The following is a 14,552-nucleotide window of genomic DNA, read 5'->3' as shown; positions in this document are numbered from 1 at the left end:
ACGGTAGCTCTATACTTAACTTGCTGAGGAACTGCCAAACTGCCTTCCACAGTGGTTGTATCATTTTACATTCCCACCAGCATTGGATAAGTGTCCCTCTTTCTCCACATCATCTTCAGCACTTGTGATTTTATGTTTTTTTTTTTTTTTGTAATGACTATTCTAGTGGTTTAAGATGTTATCTCATTGTGGTTTTGATTTGCATTTCCCTAATAGCCAGTGAAGTTGAACATCTTTTCACGTGCCTTTTAGCCATTTGTATTTCCTCTTCTGAGGAATATTTGTTCATGTTCTTTTTACATTAGGTTTCTCTTTTTGTAGTTGAGTTGAAGACTCTCATTATATATTTGGATGCAAAACCCTTATCTAATATCTGTTTTTCAAATATTGTCTCACATTGCATCAGCTGCCTTCTTACTTTCTTCAGAGAGTTCTTTAATGTTCAATAGTGTTTAATTCTGAGGAGTTGCCATTTACCTATTTCTTTCTTCAGTGCTTGTGTTTTGGGTTTAAGATTTAGGAAACTGCCACCTATCACAAGTTTTATGGTCGGTCTTTGATCCATTTTGATTTAGTTTTTCTTAAGAATGTGAGATGTGGATCCTCTTTTCATTCTTTTGCGTATGGGTATCCAGTTCAGCATTTATTCAAGAGACTGCTCTTTTCCCAGGTGAGTTGGCTTGATGGCCTGACAGTCTTATCAAAGATCAGTTGTCCATAGGGGAGAGGGTCCACATCTGAACATTCTGTTTGATTTCTGTCTTTATACCAGTACCATGCTGTTTTAACCATTGGAATTTTGTAATATTCTTCAAAGTTGGATAGTGTGAGACATCCCAGTTCATTTTTCTTCTGAAGATGCTTTTATATATTCAGGGCACCCTTTCCTTCCAAATAAATTTGGTTGTTGGTTTTTCTATTCATGTGAAGTAAAATTTGGGAATTTTAATTGGTATTGCATTGAATCTAAAATCAGTTTGGGTAGAATTGACATCTTAACTATGTTTAGTCTTCCATTCCATGAACATGATATGCCCTTCCATTTACTTATGTATTCCGTGATGGCTTCTAGCAGTTTCTTGTAGTTTTCTGTGTATAGGTCTTTTTATACTTGGTTAAATTTATTTATACTTTGTTAAATTTATTCTAAACTATTTTATATTTTGCTTGCTATTGCAAATTGAATTTTTTACTTGATTTCTTCCTCAGATTGCTCATTGCTAATGTATACAAACACTATGATTTTGGGGTGTTGATACTGTATCGCTTTGCTATACTCATTAACTAGCTCTAGTACGTTTGCTATGGGTTTTTCTGGATTTTTGACATACTGTATTATATCATCTGCAAACAGTGAGAAATTTTACTTCTTTCTGTCCAGTTCGGATGTCTTTTATTTCTTTTTCTTGTCTAATTGCTCTGGCTAGAACTTTGAACACAAGTTGAATAATAGTGTCACAGTGGACATCCTTGTTTTGTTCCTGACCTGAGAAGGAAAGTTTTCAGTGTTTCCCCATTAAGATTAGTTAGCTGTGAGTTTTTCACGTATTGTTTTTATCATGTTGAGGACGTCCCCTTCTATTCATATTATTTGAGTGTTTTCATCAAGAAAGGATGTTGGATTTGTCAAATGCCTTTTCTGAATCAGTCAGAATAATTATGAGTTTTTTCTGCTTTGATTTGTTGATGTGGTGTATTACATTAAATGATTTTCTTATGTTCAAGCATCCATGCATACCTGGAACAAAACCCATGTAGTCATGTGGTATAATTTTTTAATGTGCTCCTAGATTTTATTTGCAAGTACTTTATTGAGGATTTTTACATCTAAATTCATTAGAGAGATTGGTCTGTAATTTTCTTTTCTTGTTAAGATCTTTGGCTTTGGTATGAGGTTGATGTTGGCTTCATAGATTGTTTTAGGTAGCTTTCCATCCTCTTCAGTTTTTTTTTTTGGAAGCATTTAAGCAGTATTGGTACTAAGTTTTTCTTGAATGCTTGGTAGAATTCACATGTGAAGCCATCTGCTCCTGGACTTTTCTTTTTGGAAGCTTCTTGATGAATGTTTCAGTCTCTTGTGATTAATTTTTTGAGGTTGTCTGTTTCTTCTTGAGTCAGTGTTGGTTGTTCATGCCTTTCTAGAAGTTGACAATTCATCCACCTTGTCTAGTTCATTAGAATATAGTTGCCTATGGTATCCTCTCATAATGTCTGTTATTTCAGTGTGGTTGGTGGTTGTACCTCCTCTTCCATTTCTAATTTTATTCATTTTCTTTATTTGCATCCTCTCTCTTTTTCTTTTTGTCAGCATAGCAAAGGGCATATCAATTTTATAGATTTTCTCAGAGAACTGCCTTCTGGTATTGTTGATTTCTTAATAGTTTTCATGTTCTCAATTTCATTCACTTCTGCTATAATATTTTGTTATTTCTTTCCTTTTGTTTAGTTTGGGTTAGCTTGTTGTTCTTCCTCTAGTTCTTTACAGTGTTGAACAGTTAATTCCTTGATTTTGCTCTTCTTTTTTTTTCTAAAAAAAATGGAATACTTCATGAATTTGCATGTCATCTTTGCACAGGGGCCATGCTAATCTTCTCTGTATTGTTCCAATTTTAGTATATGTGCTGCTGAAGTGAGCACTTGCTCTTCTCTTTAATGTGAGGCGATCAGTTTCTTTCTTAATACTACCTTTGCTGCATCCCATATGTTTTATGTTGTGGTTTCATTTTCAATTGCCTCAAGATAATTTACTGATTTGTTTTGTAATTCTTCCTTGGTCCACTTGTTGGTTAAGTGTGTTGTTTACCCTCAGTGTATTTGTGAATTTTATGACTCTCTGCTTGTTACTGATTTCCAGCTTCATTCTTTTATAATCTGAGAGAATGTTTTGTATGATTACACTTTTTCAGTTTATTGAGACATGCTTTGTGACCCATCCTATGGTCTATCCTTGGGAATGATCCATGAGCATTTGAGAAAAAGGTATATCCTGCTATTGTTGGGTGTAATGTTCCCTAAATTTCTGTTAAGTCTTGTTCATTTATTGTGTATTTTCTTATTGTTTTTTGCATGAAATATCTTCTCCCAATGTTCTGTTTTCATCTGTTTTTTTTTTTTTCTTGGATTTAAATGAGTTTCCTATAGATGGGTCCTGTTTTTTTAATCCATTCTTCCAGTCTGTATCTTTTGATAGAGGAGTTTAATCCATTAACATTTAGTATAAAGGCAGTACTTTCTTCTGAAATTTGCCTTTTGGATTTTATATGTCATATCTACCTAGTTTTTGTTTTTTTTCTTTTCATTTCTACATTGTTCTCCACACATCGCTTTCCTCCCTTTACTATAGTGCTCCGTTTAATGTTTCTTGCCTGTAGTGCACTCTTTAGTATTTCTTTCAGAGCTTTTCTCTTGGTCACAATTTCTTTCAGTGATTGTCTGAAAATGTTTTAGTTCCCCCCTTATTTTTGAAGGACAGTTTTGCTGGACATAGAATTCTTGGTTGGCCATTTTTCTCTTAGAATCGTAAACATATCATACTACTGCCTTCTCACCTCCTTGGTTTCTACTGAGAAATCCACACATAGTCTTACTGGGCTTCCCTTCTATGTGATGAATGCTTTTCTCTTGCTGCTTTCTAAATTCTCTTTCTCTTTGACATCTGAATGTTTGTAAGTGTCTTGGAGTATGTCTAGTTAGATTCTGTTTGGGATGTGCTGTACTTCTTAGTATGTACTCCTGAACCTGACTACCACGATCTGTAGATTTCCTAAAACCATAGCTAACATACTCAGCTGACCCTGAACTAGATTAATTTAAAAATAAATGAAGGTAAATGATTCATGTACAAATATAGTTATCTGATATTAGTTTTGAGGAGTGTTGTTTCCATTATTTAAAGCATTTTTATTTTTAAATATAACATATATGCAAAGAAACAAAAAGCAATGATTTTCAAAGTATACTTCAACAATTAGTTACAGAATAGATTTCTAACTTTGTTGAGTTACAATTCCACTATTTCAGATTTTTCCTTCTAGCAGCTCCAAAACCCTGGAAGCTAGAAGAAACACAGTTTTTAAAATTAATTAATTTTTTTCATCACAATAGGTGTATATTCATCATCATGATAACTTCTTAGAACATTTACATCAATTCAGAAAATGAAATAAAAAGAAAACAGAAGAAAATTCATACATGCCCCTTACCCCTCCCCTTTCATTAATCACTAGCATTTCAATCTACTAAATTTATTTTAACATTTGTTTCCCCTATTATTTATTTATTTTTAATCCTTATGTTTTACTCATGTACCCTAGGTAGATAAAAGAAGCATCACACATTAGGTTTTCACAATCACACAGTCACACTGCGAAAGCTGTATCATTATACTGTCATCTTCAAGAAACATGGCTACTGGTACACAGCTCTACATTTTCAGGCAGTTCCAGGAGGTGCCATTCCATATCCACCATTCTTGGATCCATGAATCCTGGCTACAAGACAAACAGTAGATGGATGCTGACTTAGAGCAGACCCAATGCTGCAAGATAGTGCCACTGTTCATGCCATAATTGAGTCTTCAAAAAGGCCATTCCACAATTCTGTCAGTCCACCTGCTTCCAGATAATGGGAAACGTATCCTGTTTTCTGATTTTACCGATCAGAAAATTTCATGACTATGTGCTCATTTGTGTACTTAGTTTGCTGTGATGTAGTTCCTTGATTAGAAGAAATATGGTGTGGAATACCATGATTTTCAAAGTATACTTCAACAATTAGTTATGGGATAGATTTCTGACTTTGTTATGAGTTACAATTCCACCATTTCAGATTTTTCCTTCTAGCTGCTCCAAAACCCTGGAAGCTAGAAGAAATATATTTTTTAATTTTTTACATCTGTAAGTCCATGGATCATAGTTTTGACAGAAGCATTGTAGGCAGGGAAGGCAAACCTGTATACAGAGTCTTTGTCCCTTCTAGTTAGAACAAATCCCTGCCCCATCTATGATTGAAATGGCCCAGTGAAATCAAATGCCAGTAGGAAGCAGGCTAATCACCTTGGGGAATGTTGTCATATCGAGGACTGAGTGTTGGTCTTTGCTGCTGCTCTTGGCAAATTGACCTTGGTGAGGGGAAGTCCATGTTGATGAGCCCATGTGTAACCTCCACCTACCACCAAGCCCACTTGACTCATGAACCCATTGGATAATGACAGGAGTAGCTGGGGAAACAGCCTGATAATAACCATCTACAAAATGGGTCATCATATCATATGCACATGATTATTAAAATCTTCCTCTGCTGAAAAATCATAGTCTGATGAGCATTTGCCTGGGACCCAGAAATCTTTCTATTTTTTACGCACTCTGAAAGGTCTGTCCACATACCTCTTCTTGAGAACACTTTGTCAACAATTTTCCAAATATATTCCTTCAAAGTCCCTCACCAACCAGCCAAAGCATTAGCAACAAGCCCCCAGATCAGTGTACAAAAGCATCTCTGACCAGTTCTCCTTCTAAGCAAAATGAACATTCTGCTCAATGTTCCTCCCACCGGAAGGATTTCCCGTTACCACTGTACTCAAGGACATCCTGGAAAGAGATTGGAGGTCTTTCAGATGGGACCAGTATTTCATGCACAATCTTTTGTAAACCAAGCCTGAGGTTTCTCTTCCTCAGCTGACTGTAAGGAACTTCCCAAAGGGCCCTAGTGGTGGGCTGGGAAAGAGAAGGTAAAGTGGCACAATAGGGGCTCTGGGCATTTGGGCCACTTCTTCATGTAACTTATACCTTCAGGACCTGCTGGAGCCCTGTCTCTTACACTATTTCTGTTTTATGATGGAGTGCTGGTGTGGACACCCAATTTTATTGTTTGGCAGATCATAAGCTAGGTTATGTTAGAGTCTCATGGTTACTTTTTCATCCATGGTTAAGTGTTTGGTCTCTACTAAGATCCAATAGCAGGTCAAAAGCTGTTTCTGAAAAGAAATTATATACAGAGCATGACAAGGCTTTGCTCTAAAATTTTAATGGTCGGCTCTGTGCCTTACCCATGAGCCTCTGGTTCTAGCATCTTTTGGGTAATTCCATATTTGGGCTGGAGTAGCATACCCAAACGAAGAGTATGTTGCCTCCAAAATTCAAAGAGGCCTATTAGATGTTGTACCTCTTTTTGGGGGGTATTGGAGAGCCCAGATGCAACAGCTCATTCCTCACCTTAGAAGGGATAGCTCAACAAGCCCTATACCACTGGACATCTAGATGTTTCACTGGGGTTAGCCCCCTGTATCTTTGTTGGATTGCTCTCCCATCTTCTGACATGCAAGTGCCTTACCAGTAAGTCTAGAATAGTTGCTGCTTCTTGCTCACTGGCTTCTACAATTTAATCAAAGTTTCCATCCTAAATAGTAGGTCTGGCCCTATAAGATTAGATCAGGATTTAAAGGAAATGACCTTTCCGAGTTACGTAACAGTTTTAAACTAGCACACCACCCTATAATTAGCACTTTTCATTGATGTGATTTTTATAATTGAAGAAGCTCATTTAAAAAATTGTGTTATTAACTATGGTATGTGGCTTAACTTAGAGTTTACCTTTTGTGTAATACAGTTCCATTGATTAAAAAAAAATTAGTTTTCCATTGTACAACCTAATATTTTCCACATTCATCAGATATATGTTTCAGTGCTGTTTATTACATTCATAATGTCTCACACTGCCTCTTGGCATTAAGTTTTGTTTCTTTTTTTAAATTCTAACTTTTAATTTTATAGTATTTTATAATATCTGGCTGAGCAAGTTTTCATTAGACTTTTTTTCTTAAATGTCTTTGGTTAGTTTCATCAAAGCGTTTCCAAGTCATGAATTTACAAAGCCAGCAACAGCTTTATTTGTATTCAGGAAAAAACATGGGCTTGCAACATTGCTAAACTAAAATTTCTACCTTTACCTCATAGCAGTTCTGATACTGTTGTTATGGATTATTTAATTTTATAAACAAAAAAAAATTATTTTTGGGTCAACAAGAATGATGATCATTTTGATAATGTTAACAGTTTCTAATGAAAGATGTTTAAAATGCATAAAAATATGGAAAATGCAAGAAAATACAAGACTAAATATCCCCATCACCTTATAGTGTGCTGAAGCAGCTTTCCCTTTTGGTAGGATACTTCTCGTCTCATTTTACTTCTTTAGACTTTAAAGGTGATATTTAGTCCTTAGGTGTACTTTATCCTAAAAGTTCACTAGGGAAACTTTAAGAAATAAATTTTTAGCTCCCATTCAAGGAGATTCTGAGTAACTTGGACAGCAGTATGATTTGCTCTTTATTTCATTAAATGTTCGCCTCATTGCTTCTAATGCAATATGTGACTTTTCTTTTACCTTTGTATTCCAACTTTATGTGCCTTATTTAAGTTGATAGAAGTTAGTTTATTTTACTTTTGTGTCTTTTACTGGATATTTGGGTATTCAGTACTTATACTGAAATTAACAATGGAGTCAGCCTAAAGCAATAATCTTGATTGTGTGATGCATCACAAGTTCTCCTGAGTGCTTGGATTTCACTGTTTCTGAATATTTAGTGTATGTTGAGAAGAAATTAAAAGATTTATCGTACTACATTGTGCCTTTAGAGGATTTTTTTCTGCATCACTTTTGTTCCTCCAGACAGTTCAAGTTGATTCAAGTAATTTCCTAGATTTTACATAAGTTTTATGTATATGGGTGAGATTCGGCCGTGTATTTATATGTTTGAATGCTGTAGATCAGTGTTTTGTTTTGTTACTATGGATCATTTAATTGGAAGGCCACAAAATTGTTTGGTTTCTGAAATACCACACTTTCTTGAAAGGTGGGCAGTATAGGAATTTTAAATCTGTATTACTGGGTTTTTAAATTGGACATAATTTTTCTAACAATTGTTTTCCCCTTTTCAGCATTATCAGCTTATCAAAGATACTACAGTTTGCAATCTGACTACTGGAAGGTTAGTATACTTTTGCATGCTAATTTGTTTTTTCCCTTTTTTGTGGGTAGAATAGAATAAAAATGAACTGCCCTTTCTATTAATTAAAAGAATTTGTATGTTTATTTTGTGTGAGGTATTTTATTCCTAGTTTCCTGTCTTTTTCAATATTCATAGCCTAAAAATCCTTTTAACCTTTTTTTTTTTTTTTTTGCGTGGTGGGCACCGGGAATTGAACCTGGGCCGTCAGCACAGTGGGTGAGAACTCTGCCACTGAGCCACCATTGCTCGCTCCTTTTTTGTTTTTCTTCATTAACTGTTTTTTATTGCATTATTCCGTGACATTAAGTACATTGACATTAAGTGCATAACCTTAAATATTATATAATTGCAGAACATTTTCACCATCAAAAATAGAAACTCATACCCATTAAACAGTAACCACCTTTCAGTGCTTCTCTCAGGCCCTGATGTAAACACCATTTTACTTTCTGTCTCTGTGAATTTGCTTATTCTAAATATTTCTTATAGAGGAATCAGTCAGTATTTGACCTCTTCTATCTGGATTACTTCCGTCAGCTTCCATCTTGTCTGTAAGATTCATCCACATTGTAGTATGCATTAGTATTTCATTCTTCCATAAGGATGAATATTTCACTTTTTTTTTATGTTCCACATTTTATTTGTCCACTCAGTCTGTTAATGGACACTATGTGTTGCTTTCACCTTTTTGTCTATTGTGAATAATGCTGATAAGAACATTGGTGAGCAAATACTGTTTGAGTCCTTTTAAAAATTCTGTTTTATATATACTTTAAAGAGGGATTCTTGGGTCATGTGGTAATTCTCTCCCCAACTTTTCGAGGAATTTACAACTCATTTCTGCAGGGTATGTGTTATTTTGCTTCCCCCCAGCAATGTGTGAGAGTCTCTGTTTTACTTTATCTTTGTTAGTATTTGTAATTTCTGTGTGTGTGCTTTAATAATACCATTCAAGAAGGTGTGAAGTTTATCTGTATGTGGTTTTGATTTGCATTTCTCTCATGCCTAAATGATGTTGAGAATTTTATTTTGTGTGTGTGCTTATTGATTGGTTGTCTGTCTTCTTCAGAGACATAAGTATTGAAATTCATTGCCCTTTTAATTTGAGTATTTATCTTTGTTATTTATTTGTAGAAATTCTTTGTATATTCTGATATTAAATGTTTAATCATGTATCTATATGGTTTCCCCAAATATTTTCTCCTCTTCTGTAGGTTGTCTGTTTTTCTTTTACTCTTGCATTTGATATAAAGTCTTAATAACCTATTGCATAATAAAATATCCTAAAGATATTTCCAGTTTAATTCTTAAGTATGTGGGTAGCTAGACCCCCCCACCCCATATGTTAAAGACTTGGCTTTATCCATAACTGTTAAATGGACTTCATGCCTGTGTTGAAAATCAAATGGCCATAAATGCATATTTTCTTCTGGGCTTTCAGTTCTAATCTGTTGACCTATATCTCTATCCTTATAGTAACTTTTGAAATCTGGATGCCAGAGTCCTCCAAATTCTCTATTTTTATAGACTATTTTGGCAGTTTTGGGGGCCTGTTGCAATTCCATGTGAATTTCAGGACTAGCTTTTCCTTTAATGGGAAAGAGACTGCTCAAATTTGGATAGGGGATTGCTTAGAATCTGTGCATTACTTTAGGTGGCATTGATATTTTAACACTATTAAGTTTCCTAATCTATGTACATATGATCTCGTTGCCATTTATTTAGATATTCTTGAACTTCTTTTAGCACTTTTTTTCATTTAAGTTGTCATTCTACAGGTATACTTCTCTCTTTAAACTTTCTCTAGATATTTTTATCTTTTTTATTTTTAATTTTTGATTTTTTTTTTTTCCATGGGCAAGCACCGGGAATCAAACCCGGGTCCTTGGACATGGCAGGCAAGCACTGTTACCTGCTGAGCCACCGTGGCACCCCCCTATTTTTAATTTTTAAAAGCTCTTAATTGCAGTCATTCCTTTTGAGTAACAAAATACAACTGACTTTTCTGTGAAAAATTACATTGCATTACTCTGCTGAATTTGTGTTTTTCCTCCAATTGCCTTCTTATGAGTTATTTGGAAACTTCTTTAAACATAGTCGTGTCAAATGTGAATAGAAATTGTTTTAGGTCTTCCTTTTCCTTTTGGATGCTTGTTTCTTTTATTATGTAATAGTTCTGGCTAGACCTTCTGGTTTTATGGCAGCAGTTAAAGCATGCTTTTTGTCTTGTTCATGTTTAGGAGCAAAGTTTATTCTTTAAAATTCAGTGTGGTTTTTTTTTGTGATTTCTCTTAAGTGCACCTTAATTATTTTGAGGAAATTTCTCTTTATTCCTAGCTTTTTGAAAGTGTGTTATGTTGAAAGTATATTGGATTTTGACTGATTCCATTTTTATGTCAGTTGAGATTGATAGTTTTTTTTTTTTTGTGGTGTGTCTCATTGGTTCATTTTTATGTGTTGCACAACTCTTGCATTCCTGGGATAACAATCACATGATCATTGTGGCAGTTTGTTTAAGATGCTAGAATGCAGTATACCAGTAGTGGATTGGCTTTTATAAAGGGAATAATGGAAGTTGTAATTCTAAGACTGTGAAAATGTCCTAATTAGAACATTTTGAACCACTTTTCAGAGGAAAGGCAGCAACCGTGTTCCAGAGGGAAAAGCACATGACAATGTATGTTGGCTGTCCTGGGTTGATTTCAAAATGACTCTTTTAGCGCCTATGAGCCCTTCTAGCTTCTGCCAGAGGCCATTCTTTCTGCATCTCCAAATGTTTGTGTTTTGTTTTATTTTCTCTGCTCTCTGGGTCAGTTCTCATAGCCTTTGTGGGCCCTCAGTTTCTCCAGGCAGACTGAATTTCATCTCTTAGCTTCTGTTCTAGTTTGCTAGCTGCCAGAATGCAACACACCAGAGATGGATTGGCTTTTAATAAAAGGAGATTTATTTTGTCGGTTCTTCAGAGAAAAGGCAGCTAACTTTCCACTGAGGTTCTTTCTTACGTGGAAGGCACAGGATGGTCTCTGCTGGTCTTCTTTCCAGGCCCCTGGGTTCCACCAACTTTCCTTGGGGTGACTTCTTTCTGCATCTCCAAAGGCCTGGGCTGAGCTGCAAGTGCTGAGATGAGGAATGCCGGGCTGCTTGGCTGTGCTACATTGCGTTCTCTCATTTAAGCACCAGTCAATTAAGTCAAACGTCACTCATTGCAGCAGACATGCCTCCTGGCTGACTTCAGATGTAATTAGCAACAGATGAGATTCACGTACCATTGGCTTGTGTCCACAGCAACAGAACTAGGTATGCTCACCTGGCCAAGTTGACAACTGAATCTAACTAACACAGCTTCCCTTAGCTTTCTCCAGGTTCTGGCTGTTTTTAAGTCCTTGCCTAGCAAGTGGGATATTTCTGTCTCAATCTCCAGCTTTTTTGTCTCCTCTCTGTGTCTCCTCTTTCAAAGACTCCAGTAAACTGATCAAGATCGCATTTGAATGGCGCACTCTCCATGGAAGCAGTGTAAAGATTGCTATCCTCTGTCATTTCTGCTTTTGTTATTACATCCTCTCTCTTTCTTTGTCAGCCTTACTTGTGGTCCATTGCTTTTTTTGATTTTTCTCAAAGAAGCGACTTTTGGTTTTATCGATTCTTTCTTTTGTTTTCCCATTCATTTAACTCTGCTTTAGTCTTTGTTACTTCTCTTCTTCTATTTGCTTTGGGCTTACTTAGCTGTTCTTTCTCAGTTTCTCCAGGTGAGCAGTTAAGTCCTTGGTTTTGTTGTTTAAGAGTGTGTTTTTAGTCTCCATATATTTGTGAAAGTTCTCATTGTTTGGTTGTTATTGTCTGCCAGCTTTCATTCCATTGTGATCAGAGAAGGTTCTTTGAATAATTTTTCAATGCCATTGAATTTACATTGTACCTAAGCATGTGATCTACCCTGAGGAATGTTCCATGATCACAAGAGAGTGATGTACATCCAGGTGTTCTGGGATGTAATGGCCCATATGTATGTGTAGGTCTAAATTCATTTATCACTTCATTCAAGGCATCTATTTCCTTGTTGATCCTCTATTTTAATGTTCTGTCTATGAAGGAGAGTGGTGTATTGAAATCTCCTACTATTATTGTTGAAATGTCTGTCACTAAAGGGAGCTTGTTTGGGAGCTCCTTTTTATGACTATTATTTCTTCTTGGTGGATTGTCCCTTTTATTAATATATAATGCCCTTTTTTGTCTCTTATGGTGTCTTTATATTTAAAGTCAATTTTGTCTGATATCAGTATAGCTACTCCTGCTTTGTCTTGGTTACAGCTTGCCCAGAACATCTTCTTCCATCTTTTCACTCTCAGTCTGTTTATATCCTTGTGTCTAAGATGAGTCTCTTGCAAACCGCATATAACTGGATTATATTTCTTAATCCATTCTGCCAATCTTTTTCTTTCAATTTTCAAGTTTAGTCTGTTAACATTCAGAGTTTTTACTGTAAAGGCATTTCTTGAATCCAGCATCTTATCCTTTTGATTTTATTTGTCAGATCTATATATTCTTTTCTGTCTTTCTCTTTTTATCCTTTAGGTTACCCTTATGATACTCTTCAATTTTGTGCCCACCGCTAGAACAACTTCTTCTGTTTTTGTTTGTTTTTCAGTTGGCAGTACTCCCTTTAGATTTCTTATAGGCAAGGTCTCTTGTTGACACATTTTTTCAGGGTTTGTTTGTCCATGAAAATTTTAATCTCTCCTTCGTTGTGAAGGACAATTTGTCTGGGTAAGAATTCTTGGCTGGAAGCCCTTCTCTTTCTGGATCTTAAATATATCATACCACTTCGTTCTCACCTTCCCAGTGCCACTTGAGTAGCCCGATCTCAGTCCTATGTGATTTCCCTTGCATACAGTAGATTGTTTTTCTCTTGTCACTTTTGGGATTTTCTTCAACATTTGACAAACTGATTTGAATATTTCTTGGGGTAGGCCTATTGGAATTATTGTTTGGAGTTCTTTTGGCTTCTTTGGATTTGAATATTTATGTGTGTGCTGGTCTGAATCTGTGGTGGACCCCAGAGAATCCATGTCTTTAATCCTCATCCAGTATTGCTGGCTGGGAGCATTTGATTTTTCCCATGGAGAGGTGACCACCCTGTTGTGATAACTTTTGATCAGACAGCTTTCATAGAGTTGTAACTCCACCCATTAATCCTTTAAAAGAGGAAGCATTTGGGGGACAGTCCCTTTTCTTAGAACTACGAGAAATCCAGCAGACATCTCCATGTTCACCATGTGCTCTTCCATATGAGAGAGAGACATTGTACACCATTGGCCTTCTTGAACCAGGTATGTTTCCTTGGATGCTTTAGATTGGACATCTAAGATGCCTAATTAGACATTAGACTTGCTTTTATTGGGTTATCTTCTTGGCCTTAGAACTGTAAACTAGTGATTTATTAAATTCCACTTTTAAAAGCCATTCTGTTTCTGGTATATTGCTTTCCAGCAGCTGGCAAACTAGATCAGTGTCTTTTATTAGGGTTGTGTAGTTTTTCCCCGTTATACCCTCAGCTGATTTCCTAGCCTTTACTTACTCTTCCTTTCTCCTTCTGGGGCACCAGTGATTACTATATTTGTGCATTCTTTTTGTCTTATCGTTTCCTTGATTTCAAATTCAAATCCTTCCATCATTTTTTGCCATTTGCTCTTTAGTGCATTACTTATTCTGTCCTCTATTTCGCTTATTTTTTCTTCTACCTCATCACATTTGCTGTTGTGTGTCCTTAGAAAATTTTTTATTTGGTTTACAGCATCTTTAATCTCTGTGATATATGCTGTTTTTCTATTTGTCCTTTCAGATTCCTCTGTATGCTCTTCTAATGTGTTCTTGTTCTCCTTCATATTGTTAGGCATCCCGCTGTATTTGTTCAGTAGAGTTATATGAACATCTTTGAGTATGTGTTCCAAAGTCTGTGTCTCTCTTGTTTTAATTTAGTCATTAGGCTGAGCTCTATTTGTCTGTATCTTCATATGTTAGTGATCTTCTGTTGTCTTTGAGACATGAAGTATCTTGATGTATTTACTTTAGAAGTTGACATTCTTCAGTAGTTAAATCTTTGTGTTTGTGGGATAGTTCTTTATCCCCTTCTCCCTATCTGTGTACTCCTGAGGACTCCATGCTTTCCTTTGGAAATGGGCACATTTGACTGTTTGCACTAGCTATGTGTCCTCCAGTGCTCTGCATCTCAAATCTTCAACTTTAGCAATGTAGGCATCTCTGTGTTGTGCAGAAGCCCTCCCTTGTATACTTAATACCCTGGAATTGATGTCCCACTTGCCGTCCCATCACTTCTTTAGTTGTTCCTTGGAGCAGGAGTGAACTTGACCTATCCTATTCTACCTTCTTGCTGAAACAAATAAATAATGAATTTATTTCACTGAATCTTGATCCTTAGATTATCCACCTTTTAAAAAATCTCTGTGATGAAATAGACGAAAAGTATGCATACTTGGTATATCCAAAATGAGATGACTTTCTCGAGGAAAAGTACTTATGAGATCCAGAT

At 35.8% G+C, this 14,552-nt stretch overlaps 1 protein-coding gene and 1 non-coding gene across 17 annotated transcripts in view; one reads left to right on the top strand and one right to left on the bottom strand.

Annotated features, from left to right (window-relative positions):
* LOC143672566 (lysine-specific demethylase 6A-like) overlaps nucleotides 1-14,552 on the top strand; it is a 403,500-nt gene that overhangs the window by 189,332 nt on the left and 199,616 nt on the right. For 15 of the 16 annotated variants that reach the window (XM_077147154.1, XM_077147158.1, XM_077147155.1 and 12 more), the window contains one exon: nucleotides 7,938-7,987. The exons of the other annotated variant lie outside the window; for it this stretch is intronic. In XM_077147154.1, coding sequence (XP_077003269.1) covers nucleotides 7,938-7,987 — 50 coding nt within the window. The remainder of the gene's footprint in view (nucleotides 1-7,937; nucleotides 7,988-14,552) is intronic. 16 annotated transcript variants of the gene reach the window in all.
* LOC143672648 (U6 spliceosomal RNA) lies at nucleotides 2,531-2,637 on the bottom strand. The gene has a single exon (XR_013169930.1). It is a non-coding gene; the product is annotated as a U6 spliceosomal RNA (small nuclear RNA).

This window comes from Tamandua tetradactyla, chromosome Y (genome assembly GCF_023851605.1).
Source record: "Tamandua tetradactyla isolate mTamTet1 chromosome Y, mTamTet1.pri, whole genome shotgun sequence".
Taxonomy (NCBI): domain Eukaryota; kingdom Metazoa; phylum Chordata; class Mammalia; order Pilosa; family Myrmecophagidae; genus Tamandua; species Tamandua tetradactyla.
Note: the sequence above shows the minus strand (reverse complement) of the source record. Positions and strands in the feature narration are given on the sequence as shown.